Here is a 21,645-nt window from a genome sequence, read left to right on the forward strand (position 1 = left end):
TATGCTTCTTCTTCCTAGGGATGAATTTTTGCTGTATCTCCAAAATTACACCCAGAAACTCCTGCCATTGCTGTTCCACTGTCTTTCCTGCTAGGCTCATCTCCCAGTCAATTCTGGCCAGCTCCTCCCTCATGCCTCTGTAGTTGCCTTTATTCAACTGTAATACTGTTACATCTGATTCCAGCTTTCTCCTCTCAAATTGCAGGGTAAATTCGATCATATTATGGTCACTTCCTCCTAAGGGTTCCTTCACCTTAAGCTCCCTTATCAAATCTGCCTCATTACACATCACTAAATCTAGAATTGCCTGTTCCCTAGTGGGCTCCACCACAAGCTGCTCCAAAAAGCCATCTCGTAGACATTCCACAAATTCCTTTTCTTAGGATCCACTACCAACCTGATTTTCCCCAGTCTCCCTGTATATTGAAACCCCCCATGATCGCTGTAACCTGGCCTTTCTTACTCCAAGCTGGCAGGGGTACCGCATATATGAACTATGTTTACCAGCAAGTCGAACTAGAAAAGGCCTCTCAGGATTTTGTGACTATCAACACACATAGGGGGTTATACCAATATACCAGGTTACCCTTCGGAGTCTCATTGGCTTCTGCCACTTTCCAACAGACAATGGAAAATTTACTTCAAGATCTGCCCCATGCGGTGGTTTATCTCGATGATGTTCTAGTAACAGGACTAATTGACGAAGAACATCCGGCTGACCTGGAAAAGGTATTGAAGCGTTTCTCACAAGCTGGAGTACGTTTGAAAAGAGAAAAATGTATCTTCCAAGCAAAAGAAGAGGTTTACCTGGGTCATAGGGTCGACTCGCAGGGCCTTCACCCTGTAGGAGACCAGGTGAGAGCTATTCGTGAGGCATCAGCACCGAGAAACGCCACAGAACTCAAGTCATTCTTGGGAATGATTAACTATTATGGCTGTTTTCTCCCAAATTTGTCAACAGTACTGGCTCCATTATACGGGTTGCTCAAGAAAAATCACAGGTGGTCCTGGCAAGCTCCACAACAACAGGCTTTTACCACAGTAAAGCAGTTGCTACATTCGTCGACCCTGTTGGTACATTTCGACCCAAAGAAAGAATTCATTTTAACCTGTGGTGCATCCCCTTACGAAGTAGGGGCGGTACTCCCCCATCGGATAGCGGATGGCTCCGAACGGCCCATTGGTTGTGTCTCAAGGACACTCAGTGAGGCAGAACGAAGATACTCACAAATAGAGAAAGGAGGCTTATCCATTGTGTTTGGCGTTAAGAAGTTCCACCAATACATTCATGGTCGTCACTTCACCATCATATCGGATCACAAGCCACTATTAGGCTTGTTTGGTGAAGATAAGGCAATACCACAACACCACCACCCCCCCACCCTTGCCTTGGCATGCATCCAAAGGTGGGCATTGATTTTAGCTGCTTACACATGTACTGTTATCCACCGGCCGGGACCCAGGTTGCAAATGCCGACGCACTGAGTCGATTACCTCTAAAAGACAATAATGTGAACGTCCCAATTCCCCAAGAACTTGTCTTGTTATTAAACTTCCTGGATTTGTCACCAGTACATGCCAAACAAATAAGAGAGTGGCCAGACTGTGATACAGTTCTGTCTCACATCAGGGCGCAAGTCTTGCAGGGATGGTCCAACAAACCAAAGTTGGACAAAATGAAGCCTGATTTTAATAGGAGATATGAGCTCTCCTGCCAGGATGGCATCTTGCCGTGGGGAGCGAGAGTCATTGTGCCTCTGAGAGGAAGATAACCATTATTGGCCGAATTGCATAGTGCTCACCCCGGCATCTCTAGAATGAAAATGTTGGTGTACAGCTACTTATGGTGGCCAGGGATGGATGCTGAAATCAAAAACTTAGTCAGGAGCTGCATGCAGTGCCAACAGGTACAGAAATTGCCCCCTTCTGCTCCACTGCATCCCTGGGAATGGCCCAGAAGACCAAGGGTCCACCTCCATGTTGACTACATGGGGCCTTTTTTGGGCACAATGTTCCTCCTGATTATAGACGCTCACTCGAAGTGGATGGAAGTATACGAAGTGAAATCACACACGTCTGCCGCTACCATAGACAGATTGTGTCAGAGTTTTGCGATACATTGTTTACCAGAGATAAATAGTATCTGATAATGGAACGGCATTCACCAGCGAGGAGTTCCAAAGATTTCTGAGTCTCAATGACATAACACATGTTAAGACCTCAACATACCATCCTGCATCCAATGGGTTGGCCGAGAGGGCAGTCTAGACCTTCAAGTCCGGAATGAAAATATTGGATGGAGACTCTATAACAACTAGATTATCACGTTTCCTACTCAGCAATAGGACTAGGCCACACACGACCACCGGTATTGCCCCCGTAGAGTTATTAATGAAGAGACATCTCAGGACACGTTTGAGTCTCTTAAGGCTGAATTTAGGGGGGAGGGTACAGAGAAGTCAGGAGGCTCAGGAAAATGGACACGATTACCACAGTCATGAAAGAAACTTCGCTGTGGAAGACACAGTTTTTGCTAAGAACTTTGGAGATGGGCCCAAATGACTATCAGGTGAAGTTAGTGCAGTGACAGGACCCCTGTCCTATTACTTATCGGTCGAAGGTCAGATAATTAGGAGACACATAGATCACCTCTGGAAAAGGGAAATAGATCTACAAGAAAGGATGCGCCAAGCATTCCCATTGGAGTCTACACCACACATGGAAGGAACTCCCCTTGCTTTGGAAATACCTGTAGGATCCATTGAGCCTGAGAGGGTTGAAGAAATAAACCTACAGGTTTCTACCAGAGAGCCCAGTGGACAGATAACTCCTGAGAGGAAGGCTTCCGATAAACCATCCAAACTCGTAGATCTACGATGTTCGACATGTTTGAAGAAGCCTCCAGAGAAACTGAATTCGTAAATAGTTTATTTATGTAAATAGTTGATACATTGTAAAGATTGTAAATTGTACTTTCGAGTAAAGGGGGAGGGATGTGATATTCTGAGGTGCAATACACCTTTAAGAGAATGTGAGCAGATTGACCACATGACTGTATTACCCAATTGCTGTGTTGCCCAGCTACAATGTTAAGAGTAGTTTTAGAATAGGGTCTGTTTGGAGAAGCACACATTGTGTTAGTGCTCTGTTATCTGTGTAAATAAACAGCATGTGCTTCAGCAGTATATTGTTTGCCAATTCACTCACCGGTAGATAGGCATGCAACCGTGTTCACGAGCAAAGCAACCCACTTGTAGAATATAACATCTTCTTAAAAAACTCACATGGATATGCCCTGCTTTAAGACAGAATGTTTAAAGTACCTCTTTTTCCAAATCCTTTCTGTAGAAAAAGTCAAAACTTCCCAAAATATGACCCTATTCTATCGCTAAAAATACTGCCCAGCAATCCTACTCATCTGCTCTCAGCTGTATCTTTGACTTTTAGGTTCTAGACATTGGGCAGAATTTCATGCCCTCCCCAATGCTGAGTTTGGTGGTAGGTGAGCATTTAATCGGGCAAGAAGGTGGCCGGTGCGGACCCCACTGTCTTCCCTCCTCTGCCCCAATTAAGTCCCTGGTGGGAAAGCTCAAGGACAGACTTCCCTCTCTGCTGCCAAATGAGACTCTTTATTGGTAATTGATGCCTATTTAAGGGCCTCATCCCATCACCCAGCAGTGGCGGGGGACTCACCATGCAGGAAGCCCAAAAAGCAAACTCCCTTGGGGTTTCTTACAGGCTTCCATGGGGGTCCCTTGTTCAAAAGCACTCAGTGCCTGATTGAGGGACCCAGCATCCATAATGGTCGGGGGGGTGGGTCACTGAGAGCCTCCTGCTTTTGCTGCTAACACACATTCCCCTTCACCCCACAAATCCCACCCCATCATCCCTCTCCTGCCACCACTCACCTGTAGTCTGGCTCCCTCAGTGACCCTGGGTCTTGGGTCTTACCAGCTGCAGTCACCACCACCCCAGTGCTGCTGCTGAGCAATCAAGAGCTGCGGCCTCTCAGCAGGCAAAACTCTCCCGCCACGCCCCCCCACCGGGGCCTCGATCCCAGGGAAGGCCCGTTGTTGTCCAGTTAATTGGCACTTAATTCACTGGGCCTTCCCAAAAAGAGGCAACATGGGACACTCGCCAGCTCTCCAACCGGTGTGCAAGATCCCCATCACCTACATTAAGTTCTGCCTCTTGATCCTTCAGATTGTATTAAATGATATTGTTGCACAATAACAATATATTTTATGGTATATTTGAAAAGAAACAGAATCCATAGGTTTTTGATTGTAATATTGAATAACTGTACAATTTCAGGTAAAGTATCTAATCAATCTAACAGGACAGTAGCTGTCAATCCCTTATCCATTTGACATTAGCATGCACCTTGCCACCTGCCTTAGGTCCTGAATAATGGCCCCTGGTGCTGAGTACAGGACACAGAATCAGTGCAACAGGAAGCCATTCGACAACTTGCTCCTGTGCTAATTCTTCCCTATGGAAAGCGACCTACTCTAACCCAATTTTCCTTCTAGCCTTCCTTCTTCACATCTGCAAGACAGCATTATACATCTGCTGGAAAATAATGGCAAGGGTGGGGTGGGGGGTGACAGCCGTCACACTGGTGGGAAAGGATTGGGGCGGGCGGGAGGGGGGGGGTTGCAGTTAAAAATTAAAACTTGTTGAAATGGCACATCAAATCATCATGTACATGCGGCTGCCATGTTTCTGGGGCAGGTTCTGTGGGGTGTCTACGTCCTGCCAGCGAAAGACTGGATACTTCATAAAAATGTGGGTTCCTGATTAAATTGAACGCTGGCTCTGCCGGTTTCCCAGGGATCTGAGCACTGGAAGTTGGGGCATTTCTGTATCTTGAATTTCATATATATTAAATGTATTAAATTGCAATCTCCTTCAACCCGGTCATGCATAGCTGCATCGTGAGTATTGCCACTTATTCTAGTTACCTCTTCCTGAAACGTAGAAGTTGCTGACCTTACTTTGTGTTAAAAACATTCTACAAAGAGACACAACCAACTATTGTGAGACACCGAATACATTCTGACCTTCAAAAGGCAGCAGTGTAAGTTATTGTGAAATTGTTTCTCACTCACATTTTCCTGTAGCAGGTGGAGTTGGTAAGATTGAGCCAGGACAGGTGATCGCTTTCTAATACTTGCTCTAAAAGCAACTTTGCTTTTCCAAGTCATCTGTGCCAGGTCAGCTGTAGTGTCGGCTGAAATATTATTTATATGTAACACAAAAATACAGCCACAAAAGCAAGCTGGAAGAGCAACGAGAAAAGTGCTTTCATTGGCTGAACTTACACTTAAAGGCTGAAAGACATTTTGTATAAAAAACAGATAATACCTTCTCAAGGGCAATTAGGGATGGGCAACAAATGCTGGCTTTGCCAGTGATGCCCACACCCTGTGAAAGAATTTAAAAAAGGTGCGAGGAAAAGAGGTGAAAGAAGATTCTGAATAGCAGGTGCTCGGGCCCCTTACCAATAAGAAACTGCAGAACATTCACACGTAATCCGAACCTGTACACAGACCAGCTCCAGTTTCAATCTCCAATCTCAGTCCGCACTGATCACTTGCCAGCCTGGTGGCTGACCTGGAATTGTCCATTAATTTGGGGTAAATGTCACTCTGTGATGGTGCTAATTAATTTGGTTTTGTGTTAAATAAAACTGAAGGGTATGAAGCAACCTGTTTAGAAGCAGAAGCTGAATATCAGCTTGTGGCTGCACAATAACCGCACTGTAGCTGCTCTTCACAGATTAGAAAAAAGCAACCTTTATTATCAACTCCACTGCCTAACTCTCATCTATTCTTTTCTTCTATTTCAATTCGATTTAGCCTAACTGATAATGTAGATCGAAACAAGTGGAATGATCTATGTATTTAGAAGCCAGCCTCTCCCCCATTCAATGCAAATAACATTATTCTGGCCTATATTTTTCCAACCACAATTATGCCAAGTGTGTTGATTTCAAACCAGGAGTCTCTGTACATCCCAACCATTGACATTTGAAGCAGACCAACATGTGATATTCTGGGTGATGGCTCAGAGTGAATCCTAGCACAGTGGCCCATTCTTCTAGGTTGACAGATAGTGCTCACAGACCCTAAATGAATAACTGCAAGGTTGCCCACTGTTTGAATAAATGGTATTTGCCACTGAGCTCTAACCATGTTCCCATAAGGGGTACTCACAGCGCCCCGCTGGACAAAGGCTGAGGACAGCTGGGTATCACCATGGTACAATCAGAATAGCCACTAACCGGAGGTAATGATGGCTACCAGCAGCATCAGCATAAGTAACATGGAGAAAATTGAAGGGAATTTTAAAAATGTAAATAATCACATTTAGATTTTGAATCCATTTGATTCAGAACACCCTAAGCCAACCTTCAAATATGAATCACATTATTAAAATATTCATTTCTTAATGTTGAAAAAATGCAAAACCTGCAGGTTTCTGGCCTAAGAATATGTGCTTTCTGTCTGTTACAAGCAAATGGGCCAACCCAAGTTAACCTTCCAAATAGGGAGTATTGGAGTGGGGAGGGGTGGTGATCGGAGTGGGGAAGGGGATGTTTGATCAGGGGGTTCCTGATGGTGGGAGTGGTGTGGGGGTGGCAGGGGGGTGGGGGTAGTGGAAAAGTGAAGGGTTTTTTTGGGAGGGGAGACTCCTGCTGGGTCTGAGGGTAACAGATCCTGAATCCAGCAATTCCACAGCTCGATGCAGCTGCTGGGTTCCTGATGCTCGGGTTCCTGATGCCCAGGTTCCCAGTGAAGAAGCTCACAGCCTCATTAACCCGTCTCCTTGGATCGGATTGGTCGCCGCTCATCTCCTGGCTTCAGTTCAAACTGGAAATGGGCAACTTGGAGGCGGGTTTCAGTCGGGACAATTTATTGAGACTTTAACCCTTTCCCCAAATTACCCCCTCCCACAAACCACCCCCCGCCCCTAAACCCCCCCACCCAAACCACCTCCACCCCCAACCCCGCACCCAAACCACCCCTCACCTTCACCCTTATCTCCCACCCAAACCACCTCCACTCCCCAACCACCCCCACTGCCCCCACAACCCCCCCAAAGCACTCCTTATTTTAAAATTCAACATGACACTGCACCAAATTAAGAATCAGATCCTCTAGGTATCCTTTAAAAAGGCAGAGTTCTGAACATACACATCAGACTCTGTTTCATTGCTACTATCTAGAGCAAAGAATGGGATTAAAAAACTAATTAGACAAATTAAATAATTCTGGAATGTGTTGCTCCTCCCTATGTCCTGCTGAGTCACCCTTGCAAATTGCCACTAATCTTTTCAATATCCACAACACACTTGGTAACCATGGAAAACTGAATTCCTCATTTAAAAGGTGTCTTGCCGGGGGTTTCACCAAGTGAACAGCTGGCAAACACTTTGTTAAAGCAAGTGTTTGAGTGCTATAACCATGACTGCAGACATGAATCAATGTTCCTTTTATATGTAAGATTTTTCTACATCAAGTTGATTTGTTGGAGTGTCAAACCTGCCCAGTTTTATAAAGTTGGGCAGATCCAAAAGCCTCAGTAAGAACGCTCATGTTGCAATTACTTTTTACTCCCAGACCTTCCCCAATGTTAGGAAGGTGGGGCGGGGAGGCGGGGTGTGTGATGCGTCCGACAAGCCAGCAATGTGCAAACTGCCTCTCTTGGCTGTTAGAGAAAAAAAGAACTTGCAATTCTTGCAAATTACGCCTTTCACTTCCTCAGGTCTCAAAGTGCTTTACAGCCAATGAAATACTTTTTGAAGTGTAGTCACTGTTGTAATGTAAAAAATGTACCAGCCAATTTGCAGACAGCAAGGCCCCACAAATAGCAATGTGATAATGATGTGTGAGGAGAACTCTCCCACTCTTCTTTGAAATAGTGTCCCCTTGTTCTTTTACCTGCACCTGAAGGGCAGACTAGACCTTAAGTTAATGTTTCATCCAAAAGGCAGCAGTTCTGAGAGTGCAGCAATCCCTCAGTACTGCATTGGAGTGTCAGTCTAGATTTTAAGAAGATAAGAAATAGGAGCAGGAGGAGGCCATTCAGCCCTTTAAGCTCACTCAACCATTCAATGAGGTTATGGCTGATCTTCTACTTCAACACCATTTTCCTGCTCTATTTCTGTCTTGACTATGTTCAATGACTGAGCCTCCACAGCCCTCTGTGGTAGAGAGTTACAAAGATTCACCACCCTCTGAGTTAAGAAATTCCTCTTCATCTCCATCCTAAATGGCCTGCCCCTTAGTCTGAGACTGTGTTCCCTGGTTCTAGACTCACCAGCCAGGGGAAACATCCTATCTACATCTACCCTGCTGAACTCTGTAAGAATTTTGTATGTTTGAATGGAATCACCTCTCATCCTTCTGAACGCCAGAGAATAATGGCCCAGTCATTGTTCCTCATAGAACAATCCCTTCCATCCCAGGAATTAAGTTAGCGAACCTTCGTTGCCCTCCCTCGATAGCAAGTATATCTTCCCTTAGGTAAGGAGACCAAAACTGCACATAATACACCAGATGTGGTCTCACCAAGGCTCTATATAATTGCAGCAAAACATATTTACTCCTGTACTCAAATCCTCTTGTCATAAAGGCCAATGTACCATTTGTCTTCTTAATTGCTTGTTGTACCTGGATGTGAGCTTTCAGTGACTCATGAACATGGACAACCAAATCCCTCTGAAGTTCAACGTTTCCCAGCCTCTCACCGTTTAAGAAATACTCCGTATTTCTGTTTTCCTATCAAAGTGGATATCCTCACATTTCTCCACATTGTATTCCACCTGCCAAATTTTTGCCCATTTACTTAGCCCCTCCAAATCCCCTCGAAGCATCTTTGAATCCTCCTCACAACTCACACTTGCACCTAAACAAAAACAGAAACAGAAATACCTGGAAAAACTCAGCAGGCCTGGCAGCATCGGCGGAGAAGAGCACAGTTGACGTTTCGAGTCCTCATGACCCTTCAACAGAATAGGTGCTGCCAGACCTGCTGAGTTTTTCCAGGTATTTCTGTTTCTGTTTTTGTTTTGGATTTCCAGCATCCGCAGTTCTTTGCTTTTATTTCACACTTGCACCTAGTTTTGTGTCATTAGCAAAGTTGGAAATATTGGCCCATAACTTTCGAACTCAGGAACGTCATAACTGTGGGGTACCCCAAAGATGCGCTGGGGAACCCCGTCTCCCCCGGAAGTCCCAATGTAAGGATTGCACGGCAATTGCCCGGGAAGTTCAAACTTGCGATGGGCAATTACCCTGCACTGGGAACCATCCACATGTATGATTTTAATCACAAACTTTGAATAGTTCTGACTGTCTTACAGTAATAGTTACCTAGAAAAAGTTAGAAGAATTAAAACCATTTCTAACTCCTGGGTAACTATAGGACTGACCCATCCCCCCACCCTCCCGACACCCCACTGGATTCCCCCAACCCCTACGGGACCCCACGACTACCCACCACCCCCTGCCCCACTAACCTCCCACCCCCCCGCAACCACACCTCGAGACTGCCAGAACACCTCACAGGACCCCTCAACTATACCCCCTGACCCCTCACAGGACTATAATCCCCTGACCCACCTCCCCACCACTGACAACCCCCTTCAATGACCACCTGATGCCATCCCCCCAAACAAACCCCCGTGACCATCTGACCTACCCCCACCCACCCGCCCCCCCAGTTCTACCCACTTACCTTACAAAGTTACCTTCTCCCTGGCTTCTAAAAGTGGCTTGACCTTTAAACCTACCAGCTTTATGGCAGCTAGTGCCATAAAAGGGGGTGTGGCTTCCTTGCTTCCAACTCTGCTGCTTTCGACACAAGGCCTCAGGAAGCCGCTACACTAGACAGCTCTCACCTGGCCTGAGTCAGAAGGTGGAGCGAGAAAGGAGCGGCAGGATTTCAAGATAAGAAACTAGGAGTGGTGTGGCAATCTGATTCTGATTGCCTTTCCATGGAAGTTCAGGGCCATTATATTTAATTCCCACATCCAAATCATTGATATAGGTTGTGAATAGCTGAGGCCACACTGATCTTTGTGGTACCCCACTAGCTACAGCTTGCCAAGCAGAAAACGACCCATTTACTCCTCGTCTGTTTTCTGCCCATTAACCAGTTCTAAAAGTGGCTTGACCTATATATACCCCCTGATTCCATGTGCTATAATTTGTTTACTAATCTCTTGTGTGGACCTTATCAGAAGCTTTCTGAAAATCTAAATACACCACATCCACTGGTTCCCCCTTATCTATTCTGCTGGCTGCATCCTCAAAAAACTCAAACAGGTTTGTCAAACATGATTTCCTTTTCATAAATTCATGTTGACTGCCCAATCCTACCATTATTTTCTAAGTGTTCAGTTATCACATCCTTCATTATAGATTCTAGCATTTCCCCTTTCACTGATGTCAGGCTAACAGGTCTGTAGTTCCCTGTTTCTCTCTCCCTCCTTTCTTAAATAGTGGGGTTACATTTGCCACCTTCCAATCTGCAGGAAACATTCCAGAATATACAGCATTTTGAAAGATGGCCACCAATGCATCTATTATCTCTGCTGCCACCTCTTTCAACACTCTGCGCTGTAGATCAACTGGACCAGCGGATTTATCTACTTTAAGTCACATTAATTTTTCAAGTGCTTTTTTCTACTAATTTTAATATCTTGCAGTTCCTTGTTTACATTCGTCCCTTGATTTTCCATTATTCCTGGGAGGTTTTTAGTATTTTCCTCCATAAGACAGACACAAAGGAATTTTTAGTTTCTCTGACATCTCCTTATTCCCCATTATAAATTCTCCTGACTCCACTTGTAATGGAGCCTTTTTACATCCGTATAAAAGCTTTTACAGTCCGTTTTTTATGTTTCTCGCTAGTTTACTCTCATATCCTATTTTCCATTTCTTAATCTTTTTCTTAGTCCTCCTTTGCAGAATTCTAAAATGGTCCCAATCCTCAGGCTTGCCATTTTTTTGGCAACTTTATACACCTATTCCTTTGATCTAATAAAATCCTTGATTTCTTTCGTTAGCCACGCTTGGAACACTTTCCTTGCTGAGTTTTTGTGCATTAAAGGAATGTATTTTTGTTGTAACCTATGTATTAATTCTTTAAATGCTAGCCATTGCCTGTCCACTATCATATCCTTTAATATAGTTTCCCAATCCACCACAGCCAATTTGCCCCTCATGCCTTCATAGTTTCCATTGCTTACATTTAAGACCCTAATTTCTGATTGAACTACCTCACTTTCAAACTTAATGTAAAATTCTATCATATTATGGTCACTCTCTCCTAAAGGCTCCTTTACAACAGGATTATTAATTATCCCTTTTCCACTGCACAATATTAAATCTAAAATAGCCCGTTCCCTAGTTGGTTTTTCAACGTACTGCTCTACAAAACTATCTTGCATGCATTCCAAGAATTCATGTTCCACAACATTAGATTGAAATCCCCCATAATTACTATATTACCCTTGTTATACACACCTCTATTTTCTTGATTTATACTGTGATTTACATTACCACTGCTGTTTGGTGGCCTATAAACCATTCCCACCAATGTTTTCAGCCCCTTGCTGTTTCTTAGTTCCATTCAAACTGATTCTATGTCTTGATCTTTAGAACTAAGGTCATCTCTCACGACCATACTAATGCCCTCATTAATTAACAGAGCTACCCCACCACCTTTACCCAGCTTCTTGTCCTTCCTGAATGTCACATACCCTTGGATGATTCAGGTCCCAGTTTTCATTTCCTTGTAGTCACTTCTCTGTTATAGATATCAGGTCATACATATGAATTTCTATTTTATGCTGACAATTCATCTAATTTATTGTGAATGCTGCAGGCATTCAGATAATTAATTCAGTTTTTTTTCTGTTTTTGTAAACTCTGGCCCTATCGGCTAGCACACTTTTAAGTTTGCAATCACTGTCTCTTCCTGCCATACTCTGATTATCATTACCTTTATTGCTACCCTGATCTATTGCCATGTTATTTCCCTTTACTTTACTCAATCTTCCTCTACATGATTCCTTCTCCCTTCTATTTAGTTTTAAAGTCCTCTCTACTTCCCTAGTTATACGAGTCGCTAGAACACTGGTCCCAGCACGGTCAGGTGAAGTCCATCCCAATGGTACAGCCCCCACTTTCCTCAGTGTTGGTGCCAGTGCCCCACAAACTGGAACCCATTCTCCCAGACCATTCATCTCTCTAATCTTATTTACCCTATGTCAATTTGCACGTGGCTCAGGTAATAATCCAGAGATTATTACCTTTGAGTTTCTGCTTTTCAATTTAGTGTCTAGCTTCTCATATTCCCCATGCAGAACTTCTTTCCTAGTCATATGTATGTCATTGGTACCTACATGGGCCACGACCACAGGACCCTTCACCTCCCACTGCAAGTTCCTCTCCAGCCCTGAGCAGAAGTCCTGAACAGTGGCACTGGGCAGGCAACACAGCCTTTTAGATTCTCGCTCTTAGCTGCAGACTGTGTCTATCCCCTGTACTGTCCCCTATGACCACTACATTCCTATTAACTCCCCCAACTTAAATGTCTTCCTGTTCCATGGTGCCATGGTCATTCTGTTCATCCACACTACAGCCCTTGGCTCTTCTCCATACAAGATGCAAGAACCTTGAACTTTTGCTCAATTGCGTGGGCTGAGGCTCCTCCACTCCCACCTTCTCAATCCCCTTAACTGCCTATCTCACAGTCACACCCTCCAATCCATGACTATTGACCAAATCAGACAACGCTAACCTAAAGGGTGGGGGTTAACCTGCCTTCTGAACAGTGTCTGGGTAACATTCCTCCTCCCTAATGTGTCACAATGTCTGCAGCTCGGCCTCCGGCTCATTAACTCTGAGCCAAATCTCCTCGAGCTGCAGACACTTAATACAGATGTGGTTGCCATGGATTGCAATGGCTTACAGGAGCTCCCACACCCTGCAGCCATGACACATCACCCGTCCTGCCATTTTTATTGTGTTAACTAAATTTATGTTTCTTAGTTAATTTATAGTTCCCCTCTTCACTGAATTCCCTCAGTCACCAAATCCCCGCTTCAACGCTCTATGCACTTAGGATAACTCTGTGCTCAGATCTCTGGAGAGGTTTTGAATCAACAATACTCTGACTCAGAGGTGAGAATGCTACCCAACCAGCTACAGTTGCCATGGTGAATTCATGTCTCTGAGGCCTCTCCATTACTACTTCATAACATCAGTACTATGCTACTGTCCCCATGGCCCAGGGGACCTTTAATTTTAATCACAAACTGCACTGGAAACAGCAGCAGTGACATTAAAATAAAATTCAGCCCGCATATCACTGATCGGAAACTCTCTTATTAGTTTAGCAAGTATCTGATAATCACCGTAGCAATGTGAAGAATGGAATACAACCAATTGATTCAAGTTAGATGCAAATAAAAAATGAGATTAGTCTGGAGAACCCTGCAGTGACCATGTCGATATGAAGTCAGCTGACGAAGCTTGTGTCTGAAATATATCCCTGTGCTTATGTCTCTATTAACAAGGAATTTGTACAAAGAACATCAAAGGCTTTAATGATGCCTAATCTGGTAGGCATGACTTGAACTGAACCATATATATCAGGGAGATCCCTGCTCTCTGCTGAATGAGGCAATCTCAACCAATACGCCTTAGCTAAAAAGTTGGAAGCAGAAAAAAGCCAGCCTGCAATTCACATCCAGTAACACATCCAGCCTCCTGACACATGAGAGGATGACGGGAAGAGTAGGATTGGAAGTCGGTGGTGACATCTCCACTATATAAACAGCAAGTAGATATAATCACCTGGGCTCACTTCTTTCCTGATCCCCAGAATGTGGGCGTCACTGGCCAGGCCAGCATTTATTGCCCATCCCTAATTGCCCTTGAGAAGATGATGGTGAGCCACTGCAGTCTGTGTGGTGTTGGTATACCCACAGTGCTGTTCGGGAGCGAGTTTCAGGATTTTGATCCAATGATGATGAAGGAACTGCGATATATTTCCAAGTAAGGATGGTGTTTGGCTTGAAGAATGGCTAGATGGGTGAAGTATTGTAAGGCAGCCAGAGCTGTATCCCAACATGAGACTGCACCATCAGGGCAGGACAGAACAAAACTGAACACGGAAAAAAGTGCTTCAAAACATTTGATATAAATTCTATCAGTTATCTGGCCAAAGTATATTATAGGAGATGTAATAAGTCCAATAGGTTATGTGAGTTTATCTAATGAATAGCTGAGTCATGCAGCTCGGAGGAAGCGAGCTTTGCTCCATGGTATATGCTCAGTTACTTAAATTGAGCCATGGTGTAACTACACTCATGGGTTAAGGAAAGGGGAATTGTTTGGCCTTCCTGCTCCCGGTGATATGCAGAAACCCAGCTGCAAGTGAACAAGTGTGGTGTCGGCTTAGGTGAAGTTCAAGCTCAATGTTGATTATCCTCACAATCCAATACCCTCATTGGAAAAGTCTTACGTGTGAACAATGGCCACTTTAGTGAGATAATGAGGCCAACACTTGTAGAATATCTGCCAACTATGAGTCAAAACCTTTTGGGAACATAATTGAACAGGATATTAACAAAATAAAAATATAATAATTTAACATTAATGTAACAACAATTTGGTAAGAAAATAATAGACTCAGAGCACAGGTAACGTGTTACTGACATAAACCAAATTGATTAAAGAAATCAAAGAGCTCAAAATGAAGAAACAAATTCAAAGTAAGTTTAACTAAACTTGCTCCAATTGCCCAATTGACTTAATTCAGCAATGGGATGTTTTTAATTAAATGTCATGTTATACAATGGCATAAGCACATTAGCTCAGCACAATGTGTACTGATATGGCACACAGCTGGCTAATGTGTCAGGGGATCCAAAAACTGGTTTCGCTTCAGATAGGCTATAGCACAAAACTGAAACCCAATTTATTTTTGCTCAAACTTCCAGCCGTAACAGCGCAGTTTAACCCTTTCATATCCTGAATTGTTTCCAAGCTTTGGACACATTGACTGATTTTACGATCCCACAATTTGCTACACATGTCCAAAATTGAACGTTTGTCATTGGAGTTTGAGAAGTAAATGAAAATAAAGTCTATTTATGAACCCAAAACCTGCTTTAAATTTTTGAAAAAAGTATTTGCTGATTTATTTTCCCACTTGTGCACAAACAGTACAATAACGTTAATCAGATTAATATGTATCATTGTGACATGACTGCTTCTCCTGAAGCTGCACGCCATCCTTATTTGGGCAAATATTTTTAAAAATCAAATTTCCCAGTTACTCCCTTTAAAAGCCAAAGGATGCTCTTCCTAAAAATATATATGATTTTTTTTCTTCCCATTTTAAGCCCTGCTATGATCCATCTACTCAGGGAGTGCAATTGCAACCCATTTCTAGGTCTGTTAATGCTTCTTAGGCTTTATTCCTTCATATCCATACATGGATTTAAATCAATTAAATTCCAAGTGCAATCTTTATTAATTCTTCTTGGCCCATTCCAATTAACATACTGATTAGAAAAAAAGAAGCCTTCGAACACCTGAACCATAATTCCACATGTATTTCTTGGCTGTAAAGCATTTTGGGCCATCCAGAGGTCATCAAAGATGCTACAAAAATGCAAGTCTTTCTTTCTTTTACAGGGAGTTTCTATCCCAGGTTCTCATTGATATGGTTTCACTGACAATGACCAGCAGAAACAGTTCAGCAATATCCGTGATTCTACATTTGCCATATTTTTATGTAAGGGAGATTCAGTGTCCAGTTGGACCTCTTCTCCAGTGTCCTGGTCGCTACACAGCTGTTGAGACAATCTGCGACTAAACAAAACGGCAGCTTCCAGCATCCTGCAATTTCCACCAACGCCTTCCTGCAGCAGAACCTAGAAATGCTGCTCGAGGAGGGAGGCATTTCGATGCCTCTACTGGCACCAGTGTGACCTCAGTTGTATTACAGCACAAGCTTCAGAAATTCTGCTGTAATATAAACTGCATATTATCAGTCTAATGTATACAAAAAGTAGCAATATACTTGACTATCAAATCACTAAAATGCCTTTAAAAGCCTCAATAACTGCAGTGTCATTACAGAGGGAGGGGAAAATCTATATAAACATCCCATCATCATTGCTGCTGATCAGTATTAATTTATTTGACTCTAGAAAACAGTATATACAGTGAAACTGTCTTTCACCTCTTCACATAAATATCGTCAGAATACCAGCATGTGCAGTTGGAAAATTAGCCCTAACTTTTGTTCAGTTTGCTATTTCCTGATGACTATTTTTCCATTTTGCTAAACTAATTTTAATGCCATTAATTTCATTGACATTTCACAATTTCAAAGTTGTGACAAATATTGTCAAATAGATAGCATATAGATTGTCAAACAGTGATTCGAGTTGCTTAAGTGTACTTTTGAAAAGTACTTTTGAAAGTGAGAGGCCATTTATAGATGAAAACCACCAGCAACAGGATATAAAACATTAGCCTGAGCCTGCATGAAGAGATGATGCAGTGTGTGAAACGTTACTATATTCTCATCAAACGACAATGGCAATTCAATCAAATTATTTTCCTTTAACTGTTTGTCCATATGGCCTGAATTTCCCCTTTCATTGACAATGTCCAATTTCCCTAAAAAATCATCAGAATTCACTTCAAAAGCAGTCACTATAGGTGATGCTCAAAACTCTATGGATTCAGTTGGCTGTGTTTTTTTATCAAAGCTGCCTCACTTTTAACAGTCACACAAAAAAGTGTTTCTATGGGTGTTGTCTTATTCACAGTGTCAGGGAGAGTTCAGGTCAAACCCCAAATCAAATCCAGTCCTTATCAACTTACATTGATGTACCTGTGTGACTTAGGCCCGGCCCACCTGACAGGTAGGTTTCACATTGCTGCAAGTTTAAATACAATCCAATAGAAACATTGCACAACCTCATGATCCCAATCTCGACCACCCAACCACCCCGAGCCCATTCCTCTGGGCTCAGACTGCTCAGGCCCCCACATACCTATCATCTCAAACCATTTGCTACATAGAGACAGCCATACAAACAAAAATGAATCATTTGTAGAAATCTGAGTTTGAAACACATGCACAACAGGGATGGGTTCCCCGTATAATTTCAAAAAAAAAATGGCAGGCTTTGGCAGCCCATAATGCATTGTGTACATGGGCAAGGTCAAATCCTCGATCAGGAACAACAATTTACACTCTGCATGTGATCTAATCTCCCAGTTGAAACCAGCATTCTCTTGTGCAAATGAGTGGCAAAGAGAAACAAAGGTTGTCACTATTCCCCAGGTTAGAGCTCACTTTTGCTTCGCACACAGGGACAAACAAGGTCATCAAGACCTTGACTGTTTTAACTGAAAATAAAATTCTCTGAATAGGTATTTCTGGCTCAGATTTAACAGTCAAAACACAGCATTTCGAGCCTGGAACTCTGCTCACTGTCAATGCAGAAAGGGAAATAGCAAATCAACTCACCTGAACTTTGTGAATCTTTTCTCTGCTCAGACGTCGGTTTGTCCCCTTCGCACTTGGATTTCTTTTTCTTGCGTCCTGATATTCTCAGCCAGCTAAGTGCCCTCCGGAAAGAGCCCGATTTTGACCTTTTCTTACTCGGCACAACTGCCTCCAAACCAGACAGGTCATCCATCACGATAGTCGAGTGGTGCAGTCGGCTGCTTTACCTGGTCCCAAGGCTTATCTACTACTGAAACAAAAAGCCTCTTGGGTGTGCTCAGCCACAAACAGAATGAGTAACGCAACACAAACTAAAGCCCAACAGGAACTTCAAATAGTTTCCACATCGGAAGGTTTTCTGGCAGCATTAACTTCAGTCCCGGAAAAATACAAAACCGCTAAGCATTTTCTAACTAAATAAGTATTTTAACAGTCACTGAACAATTTAAGGCTTGCTTGACAGCTCATAGTGCTCCCTTAATTAAGACACATTGAACATGGCCCAAGCTTCAATATAATCCAATGTCCTGTGTCGAGTGCCCAACCTGTTCATCAACAAACTCCAGTCGCTGGTGAACAAGAGAATGTCAAAATACCTGGAAAATGCAGCTCCACATTTGTAATTTGCCCTTCTCCAGATGAAACAAAACCAGGGAATGTCAATGCAGTTCGCTGACTCACATTAATCCCACATCATCCTGTAAATGGAATTGTGGTTTTAAATCCACCCTGCAGCCAGCAACCGCGTCTGCTAGTTTTCACAAGACTGTAGGATCCTCCAGATCATTCATTCTTTATTTTTCCTGATATGCTGCAGGGTCGTGGCACAGGAGTACGAGAGGTCTAGCAAGTTCCTCTGCTCTTCACCTAACCTTCCAGAGGCGCTGAAACGAGTCCCGCACTGTCGGCCACTCCTCGCATTGGGAAGTACTAAGAAACACTGCCATGAAATCTGACACCCCTCCACTACAGGCATATATAAATTTCTACCCACCCTCTTTCTTTGAACAGAAAGGACAATAAAAGACAGGAGTTGCTAAACCACACAAGGCTTTAGCAGTGAAATATTGTAACATTCAGTACTGGAGATAAGTGCTATATCTAGTTAATTCTGTGTACAAGGTTCCTGCCACATACCTACATAGTTTCTCCATAGCAGCACAGTTAACCTTTGCCCTGTTGAACAGCACTGCTGTTGTCACATTAACACAGAATGAATTATTAGCAGAAACAGCTCTTAATTCCTTAACCTATACAAACATCTTTCTTTGTACTGTTATTACTAAGCTACCTTATGTAAACCACTGTCAAGTCCCATAAGATCCCCATATCCTGTTCAATTTATGGACTTCCCAGCTATGAAATGTATCACAGAACTCCTCAGTATAACCTGTGCACAGGTATTCTGAATGACTCTGTTCAGTTCATACAGCTTCACACATTGTTCAGCATGAGTGAGCGCAGTACCAGGTGTAACATTCTTCTTCCTGTTTCCACCCCCCACCTTGTCCATCAAGGTGGGCCACACCTGATCATTAGTTCTTCTGGTTCTTTGAAATCCTCTCCAGCTAAAATGCTTGCCATTGTTGAAACATTTTACTTATAGTATAGGGGTTCAGTTATACTGGCAACTTCCAGTCAGCGTTAAGTAGTGGTGCACATTAACATGAGAATGGAGGGATAACTGAGGAGTCAGGTCTCAGTTAGAAGCTACTTTGCACAAAATCCTCTTCAGGAGGTTGAGTTCATACCTGATATGGAGCAACTCTTTATAAATGTCACTAAAGCCTGGTTCCCCTGAACGAACATTATGGAAGTAATTTTAACCAAATCACCTGGTGGAAACATAGGAAAAGGAGGAGGCCTTTTAATCCTTTGAGTCTGTTCCACCATTCAATAATGTCATGGCTGATCTGCAGCTGAACTCCATATACTCACATTTGCCCCCTATCCCTTAATAATAAAATGGACAGGATTGGGTCAGGTACCTTTTCATCCTCTGCCTATTAAAATAAATTGGTGCTAATCTATCAAGTGGAATCTTCCAATAAAAAAAAAATTGACTAAAAATATTCTCTCATAAAGATGGTGGCATTTTATTATTTACATTGAGCATTTCTCCATGGCACTAGTCAGCCATGTTGATGCCAAAGTCTTGGATTCCATTTCTGGTTCCACACTTTAACTGCTCTGAGCTGGGGGAATATTTCAGGAAATCCCTGGGTTAATATGTGAAAAACTCAACCAGCATTCAATCTTGTAACAAATAAAAGCAAAATATTGCTCATTCTGGAAATCTGAAATAAAAACAGAAAATGCTGGAAAAGCTCAGCAGGTCTGGCAGTATCTGGGGAGAGAAAAACAGAGTTGATGCTTCAAGTCCAATATGACTCTTCTTTGAGTCATAGAATGAATCATAGACTGGTTAGAGCACAGAAAGAGTCCGCCGCACCACCTCTCTGCAAGAGCAACTCATTTAGTCCCACTCACCGGAACCCTGCCTATTCTTCCTTTCTCGATAATAATCCAAGATTGAATGCAGGAGTAGGCCAATCAGCCCATCGAGCCTGCTCGGCCAATCAATACAATCATGGCTGATCATCCACTTCAATGCCTTTTTCCCACACTATCCCCACATCCCTTTATGTCATTGGAATTTAGAAATCTGTCAATTTCTACTTAAACAAACTCAATGACTGAGCTTCCACGGTCCTCTGGGTTAGAGAATTCCAAAGATTCACAACTCTCTGAGTAAAAGATTTTCTCCTCATCTCAGTCCTAAGTGGCTTCCCTCTTATTTTGAAATTTTGTCCTCTGGTTCTAGACTCCCCAACCAGGGGAAACATCTTACCTGCATCTAGCATAATAGCAAAATACTGCAAATGCTGGAGATCTGAAATATAAACAGAAAATGCTGGAAAAACTCAGCAGCATCTGTGGAGAGAGAAACAGAGTTAACATTTTGAGTCCGTATGACTCTTAACTCTGTTTCTCTCTCCACAGATGCTGCCAGGGCTGTTGAGTTTTTCCAGCATTTTCTGTTTTTATTACCTGCATCTACCCTGTCTGTTCCTTTAAGTATTTTGTAGGTTTCAATGAGATCACCTCTCATTCTTCGAAACTCTAGAGAATACAGGCCCAGTTTCCCCGATCTCTCCTCATAAGACAGCCCCACCATCCCCAGAGCAAGTCACTCCCTATTCCATCCAGACCCCTCTGAAAAAAACAATTCCATCTTCTCCCGTTCATTCAGGTAAAAACCCCATGAAGCCTGGGATCATTCTCGTGAATCTTTTCTGCACCATCTCTAAAATCTGATGCCCAGAATCGGGCACAATATTCCAGTTGAGGCCGAGGCCCAGGGATTTATAAAGGTCCTTCATAACTTCCTTGCATTTGTTCTCAATGGTCTGGATTCTCCTCTTTGAGAAAGCAATTGCGAGTCTGGAGATTTCCTGATATTGTGATCGTGCCACCTGCCTGACAATGCCCGCTCACACTATTTTCATGGTGAGGTGTAGGGGCCACTGCCTTCCGAAGCAGGCTCAAGGTGGCAACAGAGGTGGGCGGATGCCAAGGCGAGGAGGTTAGAGGTCTGTCTCCATTTGCTGGGACATATCGGCTCAGTTCTATACATGAGCATTAGGCAGCCTATCCTCAACCCTCTATTTATAATGCCCAGGATGCTGTATGCCTTATTAATCGCTTTCTCAACCCAATATTTCTCAACCTAATATTTTTAATATTTAATTTTTATCAGGTAGAAACTGACACATGTTTTGCCAATTTCTCAAGTCAAAAATAAGTACCAAAAGTCCAATTTCATAACATAACAATGGGATTAGAATAGTTAGGTACTTGTTTGATCGGCGCAGACTCGATGGGCCGAAGGGCCTTTTTCTGTGCTGTAGACCTCTATGACTCTATAACATCCCATGACTCTGTTCAGTTCATACAGTTTCACACAGCTTCTTACATGCCAGAGTGCACAAACATCCTATTGGTTGGACTGTTCTTTAGGTGTCCCTGGTGGCTGCCCAAGACAAATGCGGGCTTCATTATAATAGGCTAATAAGGGTTCCACGCCTGAAT

At 43.1% G+C, this 21,645-nt stretch overlaps 1 protein-coding gene across 1 annotated transcript in view; it reads right to left on the reverse strand.

Moving 5' to 3' along the window:
* The window catches only part of LOC144696155 (uncharacterized), a 220,931-nt gene extending 202,474 nt beyond the window's left edge, over positions 1 to 18,457 (reverse strand). Inside the window, exon 1 of the mRNA XM_078567509.1 lies at positions 17,575 to 18,457. Coding sequence (XP_078423635.1) covers positions 17,575 to 17,746 — 172 coding nt within the window. The 5' untranslated portion in view covers positions 17,747 to 18,457. The remainder of the gene's footprint in view (positions 1 to 17,574) is intronic.
* Between the last annotated feature and the right edge of the window lie 3,188 nt (positions 18,458 to 21,645).

Source organism: Cetorhinus maximus, chromosome 21, assembly GCF_964194155.1.
Source record: "Cetorhinus maximus chromosome 21, sCetMax3.hap1.1, whole genome shotgun sequence".
In the NCBI taxonomy this organism is placed as follows: domain Eukaryota; kingdom Metazoa; phylum Chordata; class Chondrichthyes; order Lamniformes; family Cetorhinidae; genus Cetorhinus; species Cetorhinus maximus.